The sequence below is a fragment of the Tetrahymena thermophila genome (genome assembly GCF_000189635.1).
Source record: "Tetrahymena thermophila SB210 genomic scaffold scf_8254752, whole genome shotgun sequence".
In the NCBI taxonomy this organism is placed as follows: Eukaryota; Ciliophora; class Oligohymenophorea; order Hymenostomatida; family Tetrahymenidae; genus Tetrahymena; species Tetrahymena thermophila.
The window spans coordinates 73,429-93,644 of NW_002476512.1; the positions used below are offsets into that span (position 1 = coordinate 73,429).

The following is a 20,216-nucleotide window of genomic DNA, read 5'->3' on the forward strand; positions in this document are numbered from 1 at the left end:
AAGATAATCTTAAAACTATACAGCTTATTTTCATAAAATTAAATGTGTAATGAATCAGAATCAATTTTAAGAATCTCACATTTTTTCATTTTGTTTAATTTTTAATAAGTGCAAATTTATTTTTGAGTAAATTGATGCTGATAAGAAATTAATCGTCTTTAAATTACTTTGATTCTTCAAATTTGTAGTCACCTTTAAATAATTTTATATTATTTTCATTCAAAAATAAAGAGTTCTTTGGAATATTAATAAGGAGAAAGAAGCGACCTTGATATATCTAGAATTATATTATATAATAAATATAAAATAAAGATTTTTCATTGAGAATATTATAGGAGGAAATTAATAATTTTTAATCAATCATTATAGTAAAATGGAATAATATAATATTTGTCTGATCAGTGATCATAATTTCTTTTATATGCTTAATCACTATTAAATCGATTGAAAAAATATTTAAAAACAATAAAAAATGAAAGAAAAGTATTTAAAATTAAATAGAATAAAAAAAATAATAAAAGTAAAAGTAAATGAAAAGAAATTTGGCTAGTGTTTGTTTGGCACTTTTGCTAATAAATTTAACTTTGGCTTAAGCTGGAAGAATCGAGTAAGATAGTAATTTAGTTTACTTAAAGGACTTTGGTCTACAAAATGTCTATTCAGCTCCTGCTAATAGAGATTTGAAGTTTGGCGATGTACCTTTATCTAATGTTTAAGTTGCAGAATTCGATATTGAATCTCCTTTCCATATTTTGTCCATATTCACCTTCCCTAGTCTCCTTTAAGCTTTTGAAAACTAAGGAATTGAATACACTTACCAAAACGATAATGTTTTCTTACCATCCCTTGAGAAGCTTCAAGATATTACCCTTTCATTGGTAGACGAAAATAATTAACCATTTTTTGTTAGATTATAACCATAATATTATACTTAACAATTACCTAATGGATAATACCAATTGCTATTTAAAAAGCAAATACGTAATGCAGCTATTATTTTCGGTAAGGCTATTCTTGAATCTTATTAAGTTGCTTTCGATTAAGACAGACACTAGGTTATCATAGGAGAAAAGGGATAACTATATAATAATAATTAGATTTGATTAATATTAGCTATTTAAGATCTATTATAAAATAATTATTATATATATATACATAAAATTTGTTTTTTTTAAGTAAAATTTCAAGTTAAAAAAATGAAATTAGCAAATTTATTTAATCATTTTTTACTCTATTAATTTTTCAATTTTTATTAACTCATAAAAGTATTACTTGAATTTTTTATTTTATTTTTTAAAGACTTTTCATACTAACAATAAAAATTAATAAAAATTGATTCAAATATTATATCTTAATAATATAATTGTTTTTAAATGAGACTAACAATAGTATTTAAATTCTTGATAAAATGAATTATATTTAATTGCTACTAATTTCTAACGTTAATGTTGTTTATATTGTTGAAGAGACAACATAATTATACAAAATGAAACTAAAAAGAAAAATGAGGTTATTTATTAAATTCTAATAAATAAAAAGAATTAAAAAGTGAAAAAAATATTTCGATTTTCTATCTAGAATATTTGTTAAATGAAGTTTATTTAATCTGAAAATTTAAATAAATAAATTTATCTTTTTCTTTTATAAAAAACACATTGATTGCAATTTAATAAAATTGTAAAGATTATAAAACAACTATTGAGTAAAGAAAATTGCTGCTAGAATTATGTCCCTCTAAGATAGTATTATAGTGGAGACTTGTATATTAATGCAAGTTACGGAACTCAAGATTGTGAAATTGATTTTTTATTGAATTCACTTAAGAGTGCTACAATATTATTTCGAATCCCTTACATTAGTCTGATGTATGTGGTGCAAAATATATTGGAGAAGAAAGTTACTACACTAAAAGACCCAATTACTCTGCTTAGTTTTAACTGGGAAACACATAAGCTACTTTGTAATTTATACCATCTAATGAATTTAACTATATTGGTCGTAGAACACTTTGCTTTTCAAGTCTAACAAATCATCAAGTTAATGCCTTTGTCTAATTATTTGAAGAGAAATTAATTTCAAAACAAGTAGCTTACATTAACTTGAATATAACTACTAAAGATAGTGCTGATGACTCGATTGATGGAACACTTGACATAGGAGAGCCAGATTTGTCTTTAGTTAAATAAGGATCTAACTTAGTTGAATTGGATTAAAGTGGTTATTAAGATTTAGGAAACTATAGCTCTTATTGCAATAAGGTTACTTATTCAGGATAAAACTTAGACCTCTATGGCTTTATTCATATTAACTTTAATTCTCCTTTCACCGTACTTCATGATGCAGCTCTTAATTAAATCCTTAGTACATTTAATTAAAATGGTATTAAATACAGAATAGACTAACCTTCAAAATACAGGTCTCCTTTGATTTATTTACCTTCTGTAGAAAAGTTGGAACCTTTGCAATTTTAATTCAAAACAGTAGAAGGAAATGATTTTGCTATTACACTCTAGGCTTATCAACTTTACAAATAGTTACCAAGCGGTGAATACTAGTTATTAATCTAAAGTTAACTACCTTATTTAAACTATTAGTCTATTGGCTCAGCTGTTTTTTAGGATTACTATATTGGAATTGATTTTTAGAAATAATCAATTCTCATAGCAGAGAAAGCTTCAAGTTAAAAACTGTCTAATTTCAGAGAAACAAAGAATTTTTATTGAAAATAAATTATGTAAAAATATACTATAAAATAATTTTATATATTAAATAATATTTTTATTTTTCTCTTTAGTAATTATTAAATCTATAAAAAATATTTCAGTTTTAACAGATAAAATAACTAAATAAAATATTTATTTTGTTTTTGGTCTTAAAATGTTGGAGTATTTATTAGGCTTTATATTTATTTCTTGTCTCTATCTAGTTATAAGCATTCTTTGCTATTATCTTTTCAATTTTATTAATTTCAAAAGTAATATTTATGTCAAAAAATAGATCTTGTATTGTGAATATATAAAAAATATTTATATGATATAAAAAAGAATAATTTATTTATAAATTTTTAACCAACTATGCAAAATAACTAATAATATTAAAATGAGATTTTATAAATAAAAGAAGTTAATTCAAAATAATGTTAATATTTTTTTAAAAATACACAAGGATTTAATTATATTTCATTTCATTATGAATTGTTCAAAAATTTTTAATTTGTAATATGTTTTTATTAAATATGTTTAATTTAACTGTTTTTTTAATATTTCCATACTTTCTTTCATATGGTAAATATATTATTATCCAAGAGTCTAATCTGATTTATTATGCTTTGAAAATCTTCAAATTTTACTTTTAAATAATCAAAAATTGAAAAGGAATTTTTTTTCTAAATATTTATTCTGATCAGAAAATACATTAATTTATCCATTTAATCAAATTTGAAAGTACGTTAATTTTTATATTTGATCAAATTATGAGAAAAAGCAAAAAATCTTGATTTAAATTGAGAAAAAATAAAAAAAATATTTTATCACTGACATTTATTAATTTTTCACAATTATGATTAATATTTTGCTTATTTTATATCAAGTATTGAGAATTTTCAACACTGATTAAGCATAATGAAAACAATATTTTAAAAACAACTAGAATTCAATTTATTTATTTAATTTTAGTAACATTTTAAAATTGTAAATCCAAATTAGATTGGTTTCAAATTAATATTAAAATAATCTAAAAATAAAAAGCTTGGAAATTTATCAGTTAAATTTTTCTTATCATTTATGATTATATGTTGATATATAATAGATAACCTGATTCTTATGTAATTTTAAAAACAAGGATGATATGTAATAAAAAGGTAGGTAGAATGTAATAAAATTAATTTTTTATCTAAAATAGAAAACTGTTTTGTGTTTAGTGATAGAAATATGCTTCCATATTTTAATTAATTACACACAGTAAGACACTAATATAAAACTGAATATTTAAATAAATTTCCATTTTTTTTGATTTTAACTGCATGAAAATTAATTAACTTTTATTTTCGATGAGAAAAGATCAATTTTTATTAATAAACTAAATATACATTTATAAAAAATAATTAATACAATTTTCAATACTTCATAATTAATTTATCATTTTTCCACTCCCCTGTAGCAAAACCAACAGCATCTTCATACATATAATTACCATTTCCGTTTGCTTAGTTGTTAATAAATTGACCAACAAAATAATCGTTGTTCGAAAAAGTGATAGTTCCAAAGCCATCTTTTTTACCATATTTGAAATCTCCTTCATATTTTACTTAAAAATCTTAAAGCTATGATAAATCTTGATAGTATCTCTCTTTTACTTTGATAATAAATTCTTTTTATAATTATTCAACTTAGGCTTGTGAAAGAGTTGGTTATTACTAAATTAAAAGACTAAACTATTATATTTGCTATTCTGGTATTTTTAGTGGTTTAGGGTCTTTATAAAATAATGTACCAAAACCATGATATTAGTCATCTTCCCACTATCCTTCGTATTTAATTGAGCCATTTTAAAAATATTATGTTCCTTTACCCTTTTTTTATTTTAAAATCATTGATAAGCGTTAAAATTTCATGACTTATTAAATAAAAATAGATTGAGAATATATAATAAAGATAGATAGATCTTACATGACGCTTGTTGTTTTACCACTCTCCTTCATATTTTTGTTGATTGCTAAAAATGAATACTCCATATCCATGCTTTTTACCATCTAAAACATCTCCTTCATAGATATTTCCATTTTTATATTTTATTGTTTATTTAATAAGATTCTTATTTATTATTTTTGGTAGGTCTGGATTTTCTATAAAAAGCTGCTTTGATGTGCTAGTGAGCATAACTTCATTTTATTGGCCTGGAGAAAGGTTGTTATTATCAATTTTTTAAGTTGCATTAATTCCACTGAGATTTATCAGGTGATTATCTTGATCAGTGTTAATTTGCTAAGGTGATTAGAATTATGATTAATACTATTATGCTCCTAGGTTATTTAGGTTATTCTGCATATTTTATTAAATTATGTTTTAAGAATTATTTCCATTTTAAGGTGCAGCGAGTGGTCTAGATTTTGTAGGAGAGTTGTTTGTAAAAGGTATTTCATAATTACCAAGCTACTGCAATTAGTTATTCTATTAAAGAGTTTTATCTCCATAAACTCCACCAGATATAGGATTAAGACCTTAGTTGAGCATCATCATTTGATGCTGTTGGTCAATAAAGTTAACTTAACTTATTTAATTTTGGTTTGGATTAATTTTTTGGCTTGCAGGATTAAGCAAAATATTATCTACAGCAAACTGAACTTCAGCTCTTTAGCTCTATCTGAAAAGCTATTCAGTAAGATAAGAAGTTTTAGCAATAGAATCCTTTAAAATATTAAGAGCATCTTGTTACTGAATGGCTTTAATAATGATATCTTTTTCAGTTAACTCTTTTTGCTATTTTTCTTTGTCTTCTTTTACTTATTTCTTTCTTAACTCTTCTTGTTTCTTTTGTTCGATTTCTTAGTCAGACATAAAAGAAGCTGGCTTCATTTTATATAAATTAGGTACTTAAACCATTTCACATATTCTCCTTCCAAATAATTTAGGACAAGAGCTCAGTTTTCTGTCCAGAGACCTAAAATCAGGTCTATATTTTTCATCTAAAATACACATCTCTTAAATAATTTGAGAATAGTCAGAAGAATAAGTATTACTGATTCTGCTTAATTTATCATTTAGAACCTGCTAGTTTATTGAATGATCAATAAGTGAATATACATCAGCACATGATTCAAAGAGAGATAGATGAACTAAAAGCATTCCCAAAGTAAAAACATCGCTTTTATACTCATTGTGAACAGGATGTTCTATATTATTTCCATATTGAGTAAATAAAAGTGGTGAGAGATAGATGTATTTATCAAATTATGTGAGTTGATTTTCATAATTTGTAGTGTAACCCATAAGCTAAGAATCAGCTAATTTAAAGAGTTTGATATTCTTATGGTTCGAATTTATATATATCGTATCTAGTCTCAAAGATTAATGAGTTAAATCTCTTTCCTGCATAAACTCTAAAACTCCAACAATTGAGTCAAGCAAAAACCAAAGTTCGTCTTCACTAAACTTTTAAATCCTATCCTTTTTGATAGTATTTAGTAAGTCTGCTTCAACACTATCGAAAAGCATGAAAATTTTAAAAAATGTAGCACAAAAGCTCTCAACCTTTTAATGACAGCAAGCTAAATACATTAAAAAAGACAATATTTATAAAAACAATAAAGCAATTTTTATTTTCAAAAAAGAAATTTATTTAATAAAAATCGTTTATGTTTAATATTTTATTGATAATGATATTTTATAAAATATTTTATAATAAATTATGTTTGTTTTAGTAAATATAAAAAATAAAAATATAATTGATATTAGTCTATATCATCTAATAGTATAACTAACTAACTATCTTTAAACTTTTAAACTTATCTAAAATAGATTTTACAGAAAATGTAAATTTAGATTGTTTTATTTTAAAATTTATGAGCAAATTCTAGTAACTCATGTAAATTTGATATTTTATTCAATATGATCAAAATATAATCAAAATTATTTTATGCATATTCACTAAAACTTTGATTATTTCTTATTTTATATCTAAATATTTATAAAATATTACAATGAAGCTAGATTAAATTTGGGTGCAACAGTAAGCTTTAACGCTTTACCCACATTTCAACTTATTGGTTAAGTTCTTCCTCGCTTTTAGTAAACATTTCTTTCAAATATATGCGAAAATTTTTGTTGTGGATACATTTATACACATCAACGTTTCCTAAATATGGATCTTTGTAATTATGCTAAGCTAAGGTAAAATCTTTCATAATCTTTTTGAATCTTGATTCATTGTCAGTTTCTATTAATCCATCTTCGCTTTGTAATTCTGCATTAACATTTTTGCTTGAAGCCTCTTCACTATTTCCTAATAAAACAGACTCTAATTAACCCATTTTTATTCCTATTTCTTAAAATTCAAATAATCAGTGATGATTTTCTTGATTTCAATAATTTAAAGTTTAGAAACATCAGGTTTTAAGATATAATAATAAAGATTTATAAATATTAGATTGATGATGCTAATGTGATTTAAATCCAAAATTATTATTGAAAAACCTTAAACGTTAAAAGTATTCAAAAATTTAAAAATCAATTTCTCAAAATTTAAATATTCATTTTATTTTAATCAAAACTGCATTATTTTTGTTAAAATATTTGTTTTTTAATAAAATAAATTATCACAATAATATTTAAAGAACTTAATGTTATTTTTTCATAGAAATAAAATGTTTAAATCTTTTAAAAATAAATGATTTGTATCAAATAAATTTGTAAAATCATAAAATAAATTTTTAATAAGCATAAAAATGTTTAAATATTTTAAAAATAAATTAGTAGTAAAAGTGTACTTTGATGAAAAATAATTAATTTTTATCAAATAAAATATTAAAATGACTTCAATAACATGTTTAATAAGAACAAAAATATAATGTCTGAATTCGGAAATTACCATCAGCAATATTTGTGCTAAATGGGTAGTAAGAAACTCAGGCTGTTTTTGCGAAAACTGTTTTGCTTATACAGAACTAGTCTGAACAAACTATTAGTAGTTCTCGCTTGATTATGTATTTTTTTTGTATATCAAATAATTAATAAAGAAACTATTTTTATCATAAACAATCACTTATATATTTAATTTTGTTAGTTTTATGAATTATTTGAGCTTGTAAAATAAAAAATTATGGTTTTCATAATATTAAAATATAATATTCTCACTTAAAATAATTGCTTTTAATAAGTAAAATAAAAATTTTAAAATAAATAAATATCTAAGCATTTCACTTAGAAAATTAAGATTGTTTTTTAATAAAAGATTTTAAGAATTTAAATTCACTACTTTCTATTAGATTTAAAATTATTAAACTATAAAAAGAATTAATTGAGGTTTTAAATATATTCTAATCTGATTTTATTTTATTTAAAACAAAATTATTAATGTACAAGCATTATAATTAGAAATATTTTAAGTATATTTTATTAATATTATTTTTTGGAAAATTTTGTTAATTTTATTTTAAATTTCAATTTATAATTAAAATTTATTTCAATTACTTCATTGATGATATTTATTTATTTACTTTTATTTATTCCTTGTTCCTCCACATAGACAATAATTATTTTTCCAGTAAAAGTTTATTATTTTGAATTAACGTATATACTATTTAAACCAATTTATATAAAGTATTTATAATAACCAAGTCACAAATGCTTTTTAAATTCTGAAGAAAATAATTTTATTTTTTGCATGGCTTATTCAATTTAACTCTGTTTTGAATGCAATAGAATCCTTTTAAAAAAGAAAATATGCTCTAAATATTAGCAGTTTAATATTTTTCTATTTTAAATAAAATTTATTTCTAAACAATTTTGATATTCGAAAAAGAAAAGCAATAAAGCTATCTTAAATTTAAGAAAATTTAAAATGGCAGTTAAAATTTACTTATTTTTCGTGATAGATGTTATAAGTAATTATTAAAATAGAGATTACTGATACTCAGCTGATTGATCATTATAAAATTTGCGCGAAATAAATTATAAATATAATATAAATAGGAGATTCTAATAAAAGTAGATCAATTACCAAATAATCAAAATTTAATGTGAAGATTTTCAAATTTAGTTTATTTCTAACGATCTTTGAATTTAAAATAATCATCTGGTAAATAAAAAAATATTTGATGGTATTTAAACCAAATAATGTAATTAAGTATTTAAATGAAAAATTTCTAACGTTTTAATTACAGTGTATTAATGTAAATACTAAAATAAATTAAAAATAGTAGGTAGCACTAAAAACTTCCTTATTAAGACTATACCAATTTTTCAAATTTTAAACATAACATTTTGATAATTAAAATTGGTTATACTGGCATTCATATTTTAGATAAATTTTTGATTGAATTTTAAAATTATTAATAAATGTTTATTTATTTGTTGGAAATTTATTCATGTAAATTTATTTCATGTTACAGATTGATTGGTTGTTTGTATGTATTTTTATTAGGGAGCTGTACTCCTGCTATCTTTTTTGTATTTGAAAAAGAAGAATTCAGTTAGAAAAGGTAAAATTATTAATTAAGATATTTTTTCTTTTACATTTGCAAAAGTATTTGGAAGAATTAGAGTGTTGATTTTCTATCTTAAGTTGCTTTTTTTAATTTAATTCAGATTTCTATTTTCCTTTTTTTCAATAAGGAAATTGCTTTAATTTTAAACTTAAAATCTAACTAGTACATATTTTTTAAAGCTTTTATAGTTTAAAACTAATAGATTTTAAATCCTAAATTTAAAATTGTGAATTATAGTAATGCAATTAATTATTGGAAATAAGCTAATTCAAAAATTAATAAAGAAATTTAATATAATTTGCGGATTTTCTATTTGTTTATTTGAATTTTTAGTAAACCAGTGTGAATAAGTAACTTAAAAGATACATTTGAAAATAGTTAGCCAAAAAGCATTCAAATAAATTTATTTCTTGACAATTTTCAAATATCTCTGGATATTTCAAAAAAATTAATTAAGAAACTCTTAAGATTCTCTTTCTATAGAGCTCATTTGTTCAATTTATTTAAAACTATAAAATAGAGTTATGCAACCAAACAAGCTTATTAAAAGTTAAATGATCTTCCTTCTTCTCGAGTTCATCAAAACTAATATTTAGTTCATCAATTTTATTGACAAATAAAATAATATAATCTCTATGTAAGGAAATAGGTATTATTGTATATTGTATGAATAAAAAAATGGAATGAGTATATTAAATTATAAAGATATATACAGATTGGCTGACTGACAGACTGAAAGCATGGTTTAAATTTTTGAAAATAAATAAAATTGTGTTTTTAATTTTTGATTGTAAAAAATGTTTGAAAAAGAAAGTAGAAGAAAGGAATTTAGCAAGCAAGCAAACAAAAAAATTTTCAAAAGAAATATTTGAATTATCTTAGTTTAAGCGAATTTTTAATGCTTTCTTTTTATTTTTTGTTTTTATTTAAAAGTAACATTTTTAAATGAATGAATTTGAATATGTGAGTGAGGAAAATCGTGTTTTTTTGTTTTTTAAGTCTTTTTAAAAATTTGAAAATTAGGTTGAAATAAAGTGTGATTTGATTAAATAATAAATCTATCTAATGTGTTTAAAAATTTTTATTAAAAATAATATTTTTAAAAGCAATCATAAAAATGTATTTGATTGTTTTTATTTATTTATTTGTATTTTATTTGATGGGGAAAAACAAATTCGATCGATTAATTAATGATATCAAGTAAAATAAGAAAATGACTATCAATTTGATAGGAATTGAATGCAAATTCTTCAAAATACATGGACTGTTAATAATTTTTAATTTCTTTAGGTTTTATTCGTTAATTTTATGATTTACATTATTTATGTATTATTTTCCTTATTTAGATGTGATTTTTGATATTGCTTTATTAATAAATATTGGCATAGACCTTATATTCTTTTAATTTTTAATACTTTTCAAATCAAATAAAATTAATCTAACAAGAAAAATTAAAAAACAAACAAACAAATTATTAAAAAAGTGATCAATCAATCAAACACACAAAATACGATTAAAAATTTTAAAAATTTCGAAAGATAAAAGCACAGGCGCAAATAATATAAATAAAAAAAAGTAAAAAAGTAAAAAACAAAACATAAAAAGAAAGTTAGTTTTACAACTACATTCTTCCTTTTTTCAAGATGAACAATAGCATTTAAAACTCTCAAGCGAATAGCAGCACTTAAAATACCGTTAGCAATCTCTTCTAAGTAGAGAGCATTCCCATACTTCGCTCAGCTGATTTAAATGTATTTATCATTCTTCATTTATGCAAAAATTTGATATCCAACATCTCTTAAATTTTCTTCTTAATTTTAATCTCTTAACTATCATTGGAATTTACATGCATTTTCCATATAATTCTAAACTGACGGTTTAAAGATCTTAAAATTTTGATTTCATTCAAATTTTATCTTAAACAAACACTAAATAAACACTAACACTGTCTTTCTTTTTTAGTTTGCTTCTTTAATTTTTTTCAGTTTACCATGCAATCAATCAATATAAATATACATAACATATTTCCTATTTCTTTTACAAACCAAGCTATCTTAATTTACTCTGCATTTTTAACAAGAGCAAATTAATTTTTTCATACTTTTACCTTTCATTTTTTTATTTTTCTCCTGATACATTTCATAAAATTTCACATCCCAAATTACCTGCATATATACATACTTAAGAGTTTAGCATATACTTACTAAATATATTAATATTTTATTTTGAAAATTTAGACATGCTTTTCAAAGGGATTTTCAACTTCTTTTAAGCCTGTATCTCCTTTAAATAGCACTGGCAGTAATATCATAAAACCTGTAGCAGTTAAGAGAACTTCCTCATAAGCATCAACACCTCTTGCTGGTTTATAGAATTTATTATCGTTCTCAAGTTTATTGAACAACACTTCTAAGAAAACAGATTTGTAATAGACTACTTAAGATTATGAAAAAGAAAATATGTCAAATGCAACTTTATCATATTAACTTATGAAAGAATTATAGCATTAATTGCAATTAGAGCTGTCATAGCAATCGTAGAGCACACCTCTTTCTTCTTCAACAATAGGAAATTAAATGAATGAATAATCTATTGCTTCTAATTCTTCACCATTATTCTAATTTTTTTCTTAAACTGAGTGCAATAACAATCAAAACTTACTATCTGGAGCTACAAATTTTAATAATTAGTTGTTAAACAAGAATAGTCCATGTCTTTAAGCTGCTTAGAAACCAATCGCAGAAGAGTAGGAAGAAGCTACCTCTCCTTGTGTAGTAAAAAAGAGAAAAGTTCAAAAGAAATCATAGGTTAGCTCCTAAAATCTAAATGAATAAAAAACAGAAGAAATGGAATCAGAGTGCTCTAATGATTAAAATAAATCTCAAATATCAGCTTCATTAGTTAATTTACAGCAAGAATAAGTCGAAGAAGTAAAAATAATTCAAAAAAAATCTAAAGTCGAAGGTAAAAAGCGCTAAAAGAAAAGCAAAAAGAGCTCATAATCATTAGAAGAATAGTAAAGCAATCAAATAGATTTTAATAAAAGTGATTCTCAAAAGGAAAGTCTTACAGATACCAATTAAGAAGATTCAAATAAAAAAGGTGATTCTCCACTTCCTTCATAACAGGAAGTTAACAATCAAAAGGAGGATCAATCTAATGAGAACTAATCAGACGAAGAAGAAGGTGATGATGATGAGGAAGATATGGAGTAATAATCAGCTGAAGGAAAGCCCCATAAATAATCTTTAAGTCAGTAATAATAAAAACTCCTCATGTAAATAGGAGAAAATTAAGGTAATGGCTCAAATAAGAAGACTAGAATTTGTAATTGTAAGAAGACAAAATGCTTGAAGTTATACTGCGATTGCTTTGCAGCTGGTGAATTTTGTGGAGCTGAGTGTAACTGCTGTGAATGCAGCAATACTGTTGCAAATAAAGAAGCTAGAAATAAAATAGTTGAGGGGCTTTTAGAAAAAAATCCTTTTGCCTTCAATGTTAAAGATATTGAAATTGAAGAGCCTTCCTAACTAAGCCTCAAAGCATAAAAGAAATTAGCTTCTAAAAAAGGCTGTAATTGCCGCAGATCTGGATGCCTAAAGAAATATTGTCAATGCTATTAAGATGGGTTATAATGCGGCGAGCATTGCAAGTGCAATGGTTGTGAAAATTGCGAGAAGCCTGCTAAAAAGCTCTTCCTTGCTGAGTAAAACTCATTATCACTCTAATCACAAAATAGTACTCCAAACAACAATAATAATACTAATTCTTTTAATACATAATCTTTATTAATTAATAATAATTTAAGTCTGAGTAAATAGAACTCTCTTAATTTCAATGAAAACTAAAACAAATAATTTTAGGCATCTGTCCAATATAATAATTAATTAAATACCCAATAAAACACCTCCAAACTCAATAAAGCTAATAATAATTTCCTACTCAACTAGGTTAATACTACCTTTAACAATAATAATTATAGTAATAATAATAATAATAATAACAACAACAATAAAAGTTCCAGCAACAACCAACATAATTTATTAGATGAAAGCGCTCAATAGCTTGTATTGACTTAAATTTTAAGCAGCATGGTTGCCTAATAAACTTCGATACTTAATAACCCTTTAATATAATTAGCCACTCTGTAGGCATCATTATAGTCAGTTTTAATGCCCTAGCAATAGCAATAAACCCAATAAAATAGTTTTGAATCATCAATAGAATCACTTTTATTGTAGGCAGCAGCTGTTGCAGCTTCAAATTCTCTCAAAGACACTTCCAAGCTGAATAAAAAATATGAGTGATAGATAGAAAGATAAATAATAATTCTTTCAAACCAAACAACATTCTTTTTAAATTATACTTTTAATATACTTACCTAAAGATTAACTTTAATAACTAAACATTGAAGAACTATTCAATGATCCATAACTCAAACTTAAATGAGACAGAAACACATACACTCTTCTTATCTTTCTCATAATTTAATTAATTATTTGATCGTTTATTATTAAATAAATATAAATAAAAATTAATAAATAATAATTTAATATTCCCTCACTTCCTCTTCTCTCTTTAGCCAATCAAAATTACATGTAACAATCTGTTTGTTAATATAATAATTAAATAAAGAGTCAAACCTATAAATAAATATCCCTTTTAATGCAAAAATTTAGTGATAACTAGACCCTAAAATATGTACAATGAATGTGTTGAAAAATACTTAGCGAAAATAGAATTAATTTAATCTTATTACAAAATTGAGAATGAATTAGCATAGTTGAGCATCAAAAAAATCAATTGATTTAATTTAATTTTTATTTTGATTTTTTATGGTGATTGATAAAAGCTATTTAGCCTCATCAAAATAAATTTAACCATAAATATAAAATAAACCAAATTCAAAATGTTTAATGATATGCTAAAGCTTATTAAAAATTTGAAACAAACAAACAACCAAATAAATAAATAAATAATAAAACAAGCACGAAGAGGAAGGAATAAATTTATTTAAATTTAAATAATTATTATATTAAAATATTATTCTTATTGAATAAAAATTCTAGTAATTTAATATTAACTCTTAATTTTTTACACTAAAATCTATAATTTATGTATAGCTTTATCAAATAATATACTTAAAATCCTTAACACTTAATTAAATAAACAATAACTAATTGAATATATTCTTTTCAAAGTATTTATTATTCATAAATTAAATATAAATAAAAACTAATATGATAAAAGTTATTAATCCAAATTAGTTAATTTTTATTAATAGATAATTAAATCTATTAAAACATAAATTTAATTTTCTTTTTTTTAATTATTAATTTATTGGTTGATATCTGTTTATCAGTTTATAAAAATTAAACAATTCATTTGAATAAATAAGTAAGTGTAAGACTATTTTTAATATCTAATTTTACTAACTTCATATATTAATTTTGATGTTTATACAGCGATGAAAATATCTTTACCAATTGCTTTATATAAATATATTTAAATCTTTATTACAGATTGATTACTCATTATAAATATATTTTGAAATACAAATTAAGATTATAAATGTGGTATTCATATTTATAAATTTTGATGGAAATAAGTAGTGCACATATTAACTTATGCTATATCTCCAACATTCTGCTATTTATTTTTCATTAAAATTATAATGTACAAAATTTGCAAAATTTTAATGAATTATAAGAAAAAAAAGAGAAAGTATGTAAAAAAATTATATTTATTTTTTTTAAAGGGGTTTTCATAATAATAAAAAATTTTTATAAAAAATCTGATTTTTAAAAATAAATTTAAACAATTTATAGATATATTAATTAATTATTTATATTTTATTAATGACACATAAAAATATTTACTATTTAATAACAATACAAAAGTAGGAGTAAAATGAAAACTAATTTAGTTAGAGATAAATTAATTAATAAAGTTTTTAGAAATTTTAAATATTATTTATTTTTTATAAGAAATAATTGTTATTATAATATCTATTTTGAAATTTCCTTTGAATTAAATGAAATTTTTGTTACACAAATTATAAATATTTTAAAAAAATAAAACATGTAATATAAAATTAACAAAAAGCATCATTATATTCATTTTATTTTTACAACTTAACTTGTAAAATCCTATGTATTATTATTTGCCTTATAAGAAGAATTCCTTTTTTAATAGAAGCATAAAAAATAATTAATTAATTGATTAAAGATAATAATATCAAAAACAAATTACTACATTCTTTTTAGATTTTATGAATCAGTAAATTTTGAATTCAACTTTTATTCTTAAATCTGTAGGGAAGAAGAATGCCCAATTTTAGGAGTTCCTAAACCTTTTCTAGATGTAGTTGGGCTGGGAGAACAAGATTTTAACATTTGATCATTAATTTTCCTATCTGATTCTACATGATCCTAAATGTCTAAATCAAGTTTATCCTTCTTTAACTAAATTTATATAAAAAATAACTTAAATTATTAATTAATTTTTTATTTTATTTTTACACTATCATCTTATTTATGCATAGAGATTTCTTTTTTTCTGGTAAATATAATAGGCAAAGGCATAAAAGACTTGTAATTTTTAAAGTTAAGTTTATCAACTTTATTCTTTATTTCTGCCTATTCTAGTTAGAGGTTCTTTATAAATTCTTCGTGTTCCTTTACTTTTTCTTATCTCTTAATTGATGAAGTATTTAGGTTACCTTTTATTGTTTTTGCCTTTTTTAAAGCTTAGATTTCTCTTTATTTTTCATTCATTTAGTGCTCTATAATGTATTTTCTTGATTTGTATTTATCTTTTAGTTTGTATTAACATCAATAAATTAATTTAAATAATTTAAATATTTTAAAAAAGTTATTTACCTAGTTCTATTTTTAAAACTTCAAAAGAGTAAAATCCTTACTCTCCTATTCCACCAAAAATCAATAGTTATGTATCGAAACAGACAGCTTCGTGATTAGCTCTATTTTATCTAGTTATTTTAATCAAATTAAAAAATAAATAAATTATAATTTTATAAAGATTATTTACAGCCCAAAACCAACTGTTGCACATTCAAACCATTATAAATCATTTAGCTATAAAATAAAGAGGTCATCGTAGAAAGTTTGGTCGTTTTAAAGATTTTCGTTCATACCTCCGTAAACTACTAGTATTTTTAATTTCGAGTTATAAGTCAAGCTATGATTATACCTGGGCTCTAAAAATTATTAAATTATTTTACCATTTAGATTACTTTTAAGAATAAATTTTTGATTTTTTACCTGGCTTCTTACCAATAGTCTATGGTTATATAAAGTGCATAGGTCTTGTGCTTGTGACTAAAATAGAGAGCTAATTACTTGCCTCTCCATTTTATAATTAGCCTCCAAAAAAATATATTCCTTCATGCTTTACCTAGAACCAATTTATTTAAAGTAAAAAAAATTTTTAAACAACTTACTTCATTTAATTATTTTTCTGACATTTTTTCTGTTGAATCCTTGAATAAATCTATATGCTTTTTATCAGGATGATAGACAGGACATGCTTTATGAAAAGCTCTACCCTATAACATATAACTGTATCTATCTTCGTGCAAGTCAAAGCTCCATCTTTAGTTTGCTTAATTAATTTAAAAAATAAAATCAAAACATAAATAATTTTAACAATAACTTACCAATATCCAAAATGCACAAGTCATTTAAAAAAACTCCTTTTTAATTTAGTCCACCTTAGATAATAAAATATCTACCTACAACACAACATGCAGAATTTCTCCTTGGTTCTATGATATCTCCACTTGGTCTCAAATACTTCCATTCATTTTTTTCTATATTATTTCATTTAAAAATTTGTAATTTAAATTTTTTTGTTTATTTCTCATCTTAATTACCAGTATTGAAAATCCTTGTATCATTTTAATATACTTTTTGCTTTTGCTCATATTATGCATCTAATTTTTCTCCGCCGAAAACGATTAAATTTTTTTTGTACATCGCCATCATGTGATTGTATCTTCCTTCTTCTGCTGGTAACTTATCAACAAGACTCCAATGATTAGTTTCTTAAATTAATAATAAAACGTATTGTTTAATGTAATTTCTCTTTAAAAAACACTATAAAATATTTTTTCAAACAAAATTTGATAAAAAATTTATTTATAGATTTATAGAATTTGAGCATAAAATAATTAAATATTCAAATAGTAAGACTTAAGCTATTTGAAAAATATATAAGAGTTTTACTTTAAAAGTAAAAAATAATTTACAAACATCATAAGTGCAAAGATCGCTCATAGGCTTACTAGCACAACCTCCATACATATAAATAGTAGCTCCATTGAAAGCTATTTTAAATAGCTCTCTAACTTCTGGTTTCCATTTAACCTCTTCATTCCTTAATCTATAAAATTAATTTTGTTTAATTTTAAAATAAATTAAATTATCTTAAATAAATACATGTAGCAAGGAATCAGGTTTGCAAGATTCTTTTTAATCTTACTCTTTGGTGATTGATTTTTTGTTTAATTTTTACTAATACTTTTCATGATGCTAATTCTTTTTGGAGATGATGGACTTTCAGGTGAGGCTATTGAGCCTCTAATAGAGAAAATACTTCTAAAAGATCTTAAAGATTCGCCTAACATATCTTTATTTTAGTTATTACCTGGTTTCTGATTAACTTAAATAGTGTCATAATTTCTATCTGTTTCTTATCGATCTTATATTTATTAACTAATATCTTATATTAAAAATTGGTTTTTTTGATTTTAGGTGATGTGAGATGAAGGATATTTTCTGTATTACTGTTTCATAATAATTTACTATTATTATTCAATAATATTTTATAGTCTTTAAATACTTTTCATTTGTTCATTCATGTCAAACATTTTCAATTAATTTTCCTTTTTTAATTAAGTTAAATAATAAAATTATTTTCAAAATAAATTTTAATTAAAGCAATATAGCAAAGAAAATATGACTAATAATAGTAAGTAAGTAACTCACTTATATTTATTTATTTATTTATTTAATAAATTTCCCATAATTTGGATAACCCTAAAATTTTTAATAAGTTGTAAATATTGGTTGTTTGTTAGCGATTAATAATTAAAAGAAATTTTATTAAACTGCTTACTTACTTATTTAATGATATTATGCTACTTAAGTAAATTAATTGTGAAAAATAGATAGATAGATTAATTAATAAATAAATAAATATATTTTTAAAGAATTATACATGAAATTTATTATGCTAAAGGGTGTATTTAAGCTTTTATTTATTAGAATAATAACTATTTTTTATATAGCTCTTATCACCTATTTGATTAAATGATTTTTCCATAAAACTCCTTGTGCTATTGTAATTTGATTGTACTTCTTTAGAATCACTTTTACTTAAAAAGAGATCTTTAGACAATTTTAACAAATTTGTTGTGCTAGATTAACTTTTATACTATTCTTAAAAGTCTTTCTCAATAGTTGAAAGTAAAATTTCATTCATATCTTTAATCTTATCAAATGAAACAAATCCACTACTATTCTTTTCTATTCCTTATGTAATAAATTTCCTTGTTTTAAGGTCACCTTCATTTTAATTATGGTCTTTATCTAGCTCTTAATATTATATTCTTGGTAGACTGAAAATAGGAGTAAAGTTAACTTTAAGACATCCAACTGACTTTAAAAAAGCAGAATTATTCATATTTTCGTTAAAATATGAATATCCATTTTTATCTTCTTCTCTTTAAATGATAGAGCTATTGTATTTTGTTATAGTTAAATCTGATATTTTTAGTTTATTTTTTTTCATTTCATTAGCAAAAACTTATGGCTAAAAATAGTTCTTAAATATAGTTTCTCCATTCTTACCATGATAATATGCTTCGAAATAGTTGAAAAATCCTTTTTCCTTTGCAATTGGTTCTTCTTCATCTTGCTGATCTTTTGCTTGAATAGTGCTGGATGATGATATTGAATTCTGGTTGCTTTGTTATGTAGAGTTCTGATTATCAAATAAGCTCTTTTTTTACTCTTTTTTGTTTTCAGAGCCATCATAGTTTTATTCTAATTGATTGGTTTTTTCTTCACTCTACCGATTAGATGCTGACTGTAATGAAGATGAGTTTAATAATGGATTTCTAGCTGATTTGATCATTTATCAATTTTAGACTAGTTATATTTTTATTGTTTTGCTATACTTCTACTTTATAAACTAATAAATTAATCAATCAATCTTTTTTTAGTGTCTGAAATTTATATATTTAATAAAAAACTTTTTTGTTATCAAATAGAAGTTCTTTATTATTGCAAAACAAACTACAAATTTGTTTTGATTTAAAATTGATTGAAATAAGTAATTTTATTATAAAAATGTCATAAAAAGTACTTTAAATTTATTTTGCATTTCAACTTTTTTGCTTTAATTTTTATTTGATAAGACTCTTTATTATTATTAATTATTTTTTAAATAATAATTAAAAAATAACTTGTAAAATAATAAATAATTGTATTTTGAAAGCTGAAGAAATTAAAAGAAAAAACAAAAAAGAAAAAGCAGAAATATATTTTATTTTGCATATCAAACACTTTTTTCAAGTACAGTCTTATATTTTTATAAAATTATTGTAGTTAACAATTTAAAGAAGGTTTTTTATAAAAATTAATTATCTTTTTTTAATCTATTTTTAATTATTTATATTTAGATTGAATTTGTAATATTCTTTATGGTTTATTTTTAGCTATTTTTCATTTTTTTTTTGGATAATTATCATATTTTATTACATCATTTAAATAGATACTGAAATAATAAATAATAACATAATTAATAATATTGTGATTGAAATCACAAGAAATTAAGTGAGAGAATAAGCTAAAAAAAACAAACAAAAAATTAAATATCTTTTAATGATCAATCTCTTTTTTTTCTGATACATATATGACACAGCCATATATTTTTGTTAAATTATGTTATTAATAGTTTAATTAAGGCATTTAATAAAAATGATTTTTTA

The 20,216-nt window shown here is 22.3% G+C and overlaps 7 protein-coding genes across 7 annotated transcripts; 4 read left to right on the plus strand and 3 right to left on the minus strand. All coding sequences in view use genetic code 6, as the record gives it.

Annotated features, from left to right (window-relative positions):
* Positions 1 to 530: 530 nt before the first annotated feature.
* TTHERM_000577139 (hypothetical protein) lies at positions 531 to 1,103 on the plus strand (the record flags this gene model as incomplete). The annotated part of the gene is made up of 1 exon (XM_012796199.1): positions 531 to 1,103. One exon carries the CDS (start codon positions 531 to 533, stop codon positions 1,101 to 1,103), a length of 573 nt encoding a protein of 190 aa, XP_012651653.1.
* A 623-nt stretch (positions 1,104 to 1,726) lies between these two features.
* Positions 1,727 to 2,723, plus strand: TTHERM_00577140 (hypothetical protein; the record flags this gene model as incomplete). The annotated part of the gene is made up of 2 exons (XM_001009404.2): positions 1,727 to 1,760; positions 1,825 to 2,723. The coding sequence occupies 2 exons, from the start codon at positions 1,727 to 1,729 to the stop codon at positions 2,721 to 2,723; spliced, it is 933 nt and encodes a 310-aa protein (XP_001009404.2).
* Positions 2,724 to 4,114: 1,391 nt separating this feature from the next.
* Positions 4,115 to 7,027, minus strand: TTHERM_00577130 (protein kinase; the record flags this gene model as incomplete). The annotated part of the gene is made up of 3 exons (XM_001009403.3): positions 4,115 to 4,570; positions 4,668 to 6,265; positions 6,697 to 7,027. The coding sequence occupies 3 exons, from the start codon at positions 7,025 to 7,027 to the stop codon at positions 4,115 to 4,117; spliced, it is 2,385 nt and encodes a 794-aa protein (XP_001009403.1).
* Positions 7,028 to 7,424: 397 nt separating this feature from the next.
* Positions 7,425 to 7,669, plus strand: TTHERM_000577118 (hypothetical protein; the record flags this gene model as incomplete). Its single annotated transcript, XM_012796200.1, has 1 exon — positions 7,425 to 7,669. Exon 1 carries the CDS (start codon positions 7,442 to 7,444, stop codon positions 7,667 to 7,669), a length of 228 nt encoding a protein of 75 aa, XP_012651654.1. The 5' UTR covers positions 7,425 to 7,441.
* Positions 7,670 to 9,696: 2,027 nt separating this feature from the next.
* On the minus strand, positions 9,697 to 10,463 carry TTHERM_000577119 (transmembrane protein, putative; the record flags this gene model as incomplete). Its single annotated transcript, XM_012796201.1, has 2 exons — positions 9,697 to 9,787; positions 9,916 to 10,463. The coding sequence occupies 2 exons, from the start codon at positions 10,461 to 10,463 to the stop codon at positions 9,697 to 9,699; spliced, it is 639 nt and encodes a 212-aa protein (XP_012651655.1).
* Positions 10,464 to 10,734: 271 nt separating this feature from the next.
* Positions 10,735 to 13,509, plus strand: TTHERM_00577120 (tesmin TSO1-like CXC domain protein; the record flags this gene model as incomplete). Its single annotated transcript, XM_001009402.2, has 2 exons — positions 10,735 to 10,953; positions 11,440 to 13,509. Exons 1-2 carry the CDS (start codon positions 10,846 to 10,848, stop codon positions 13,507 to 13,509), a joined length of 2,178 nt encoding a protein of 725 aa, XP_001009402.2. The 5' UTR covers positions 10,735 to 10,845.
* Positions 13,510 to 15,318: 1,809 nt separating this feature from the next.
* Positions 15,319 to 19,360, minus strand: TTHERM_00577100 (kelch motif protein; the record flags this gene model as incomplete). Its single annotated transcript, XM_001009400.2, has 12 exons — positions 15,319 to 15,385; positions 15,455 to 15,666; positions 15,724 to 16,016; positions 16,084 to 16,193; positions 16,253 to 16,421; positions 16,486 to 16,618; positions 16,665 to 16,825; positions 16,881 to 17,033; positions 17,097 to 17,267; positions 17,472 to 17,605; positions 17,662 to 18,107; positions 18,443 to 19,360. 12 exons carry the CDS (start codon positions 19,358 to 19,360, stop codon positions 15,319 to 15,321), a joined length of 2,967 nt encoding a protein of 988 aa, XP_001009400.2.
* Positions 19,361 to 20,216: the final 856 nt, after the last annotated feature.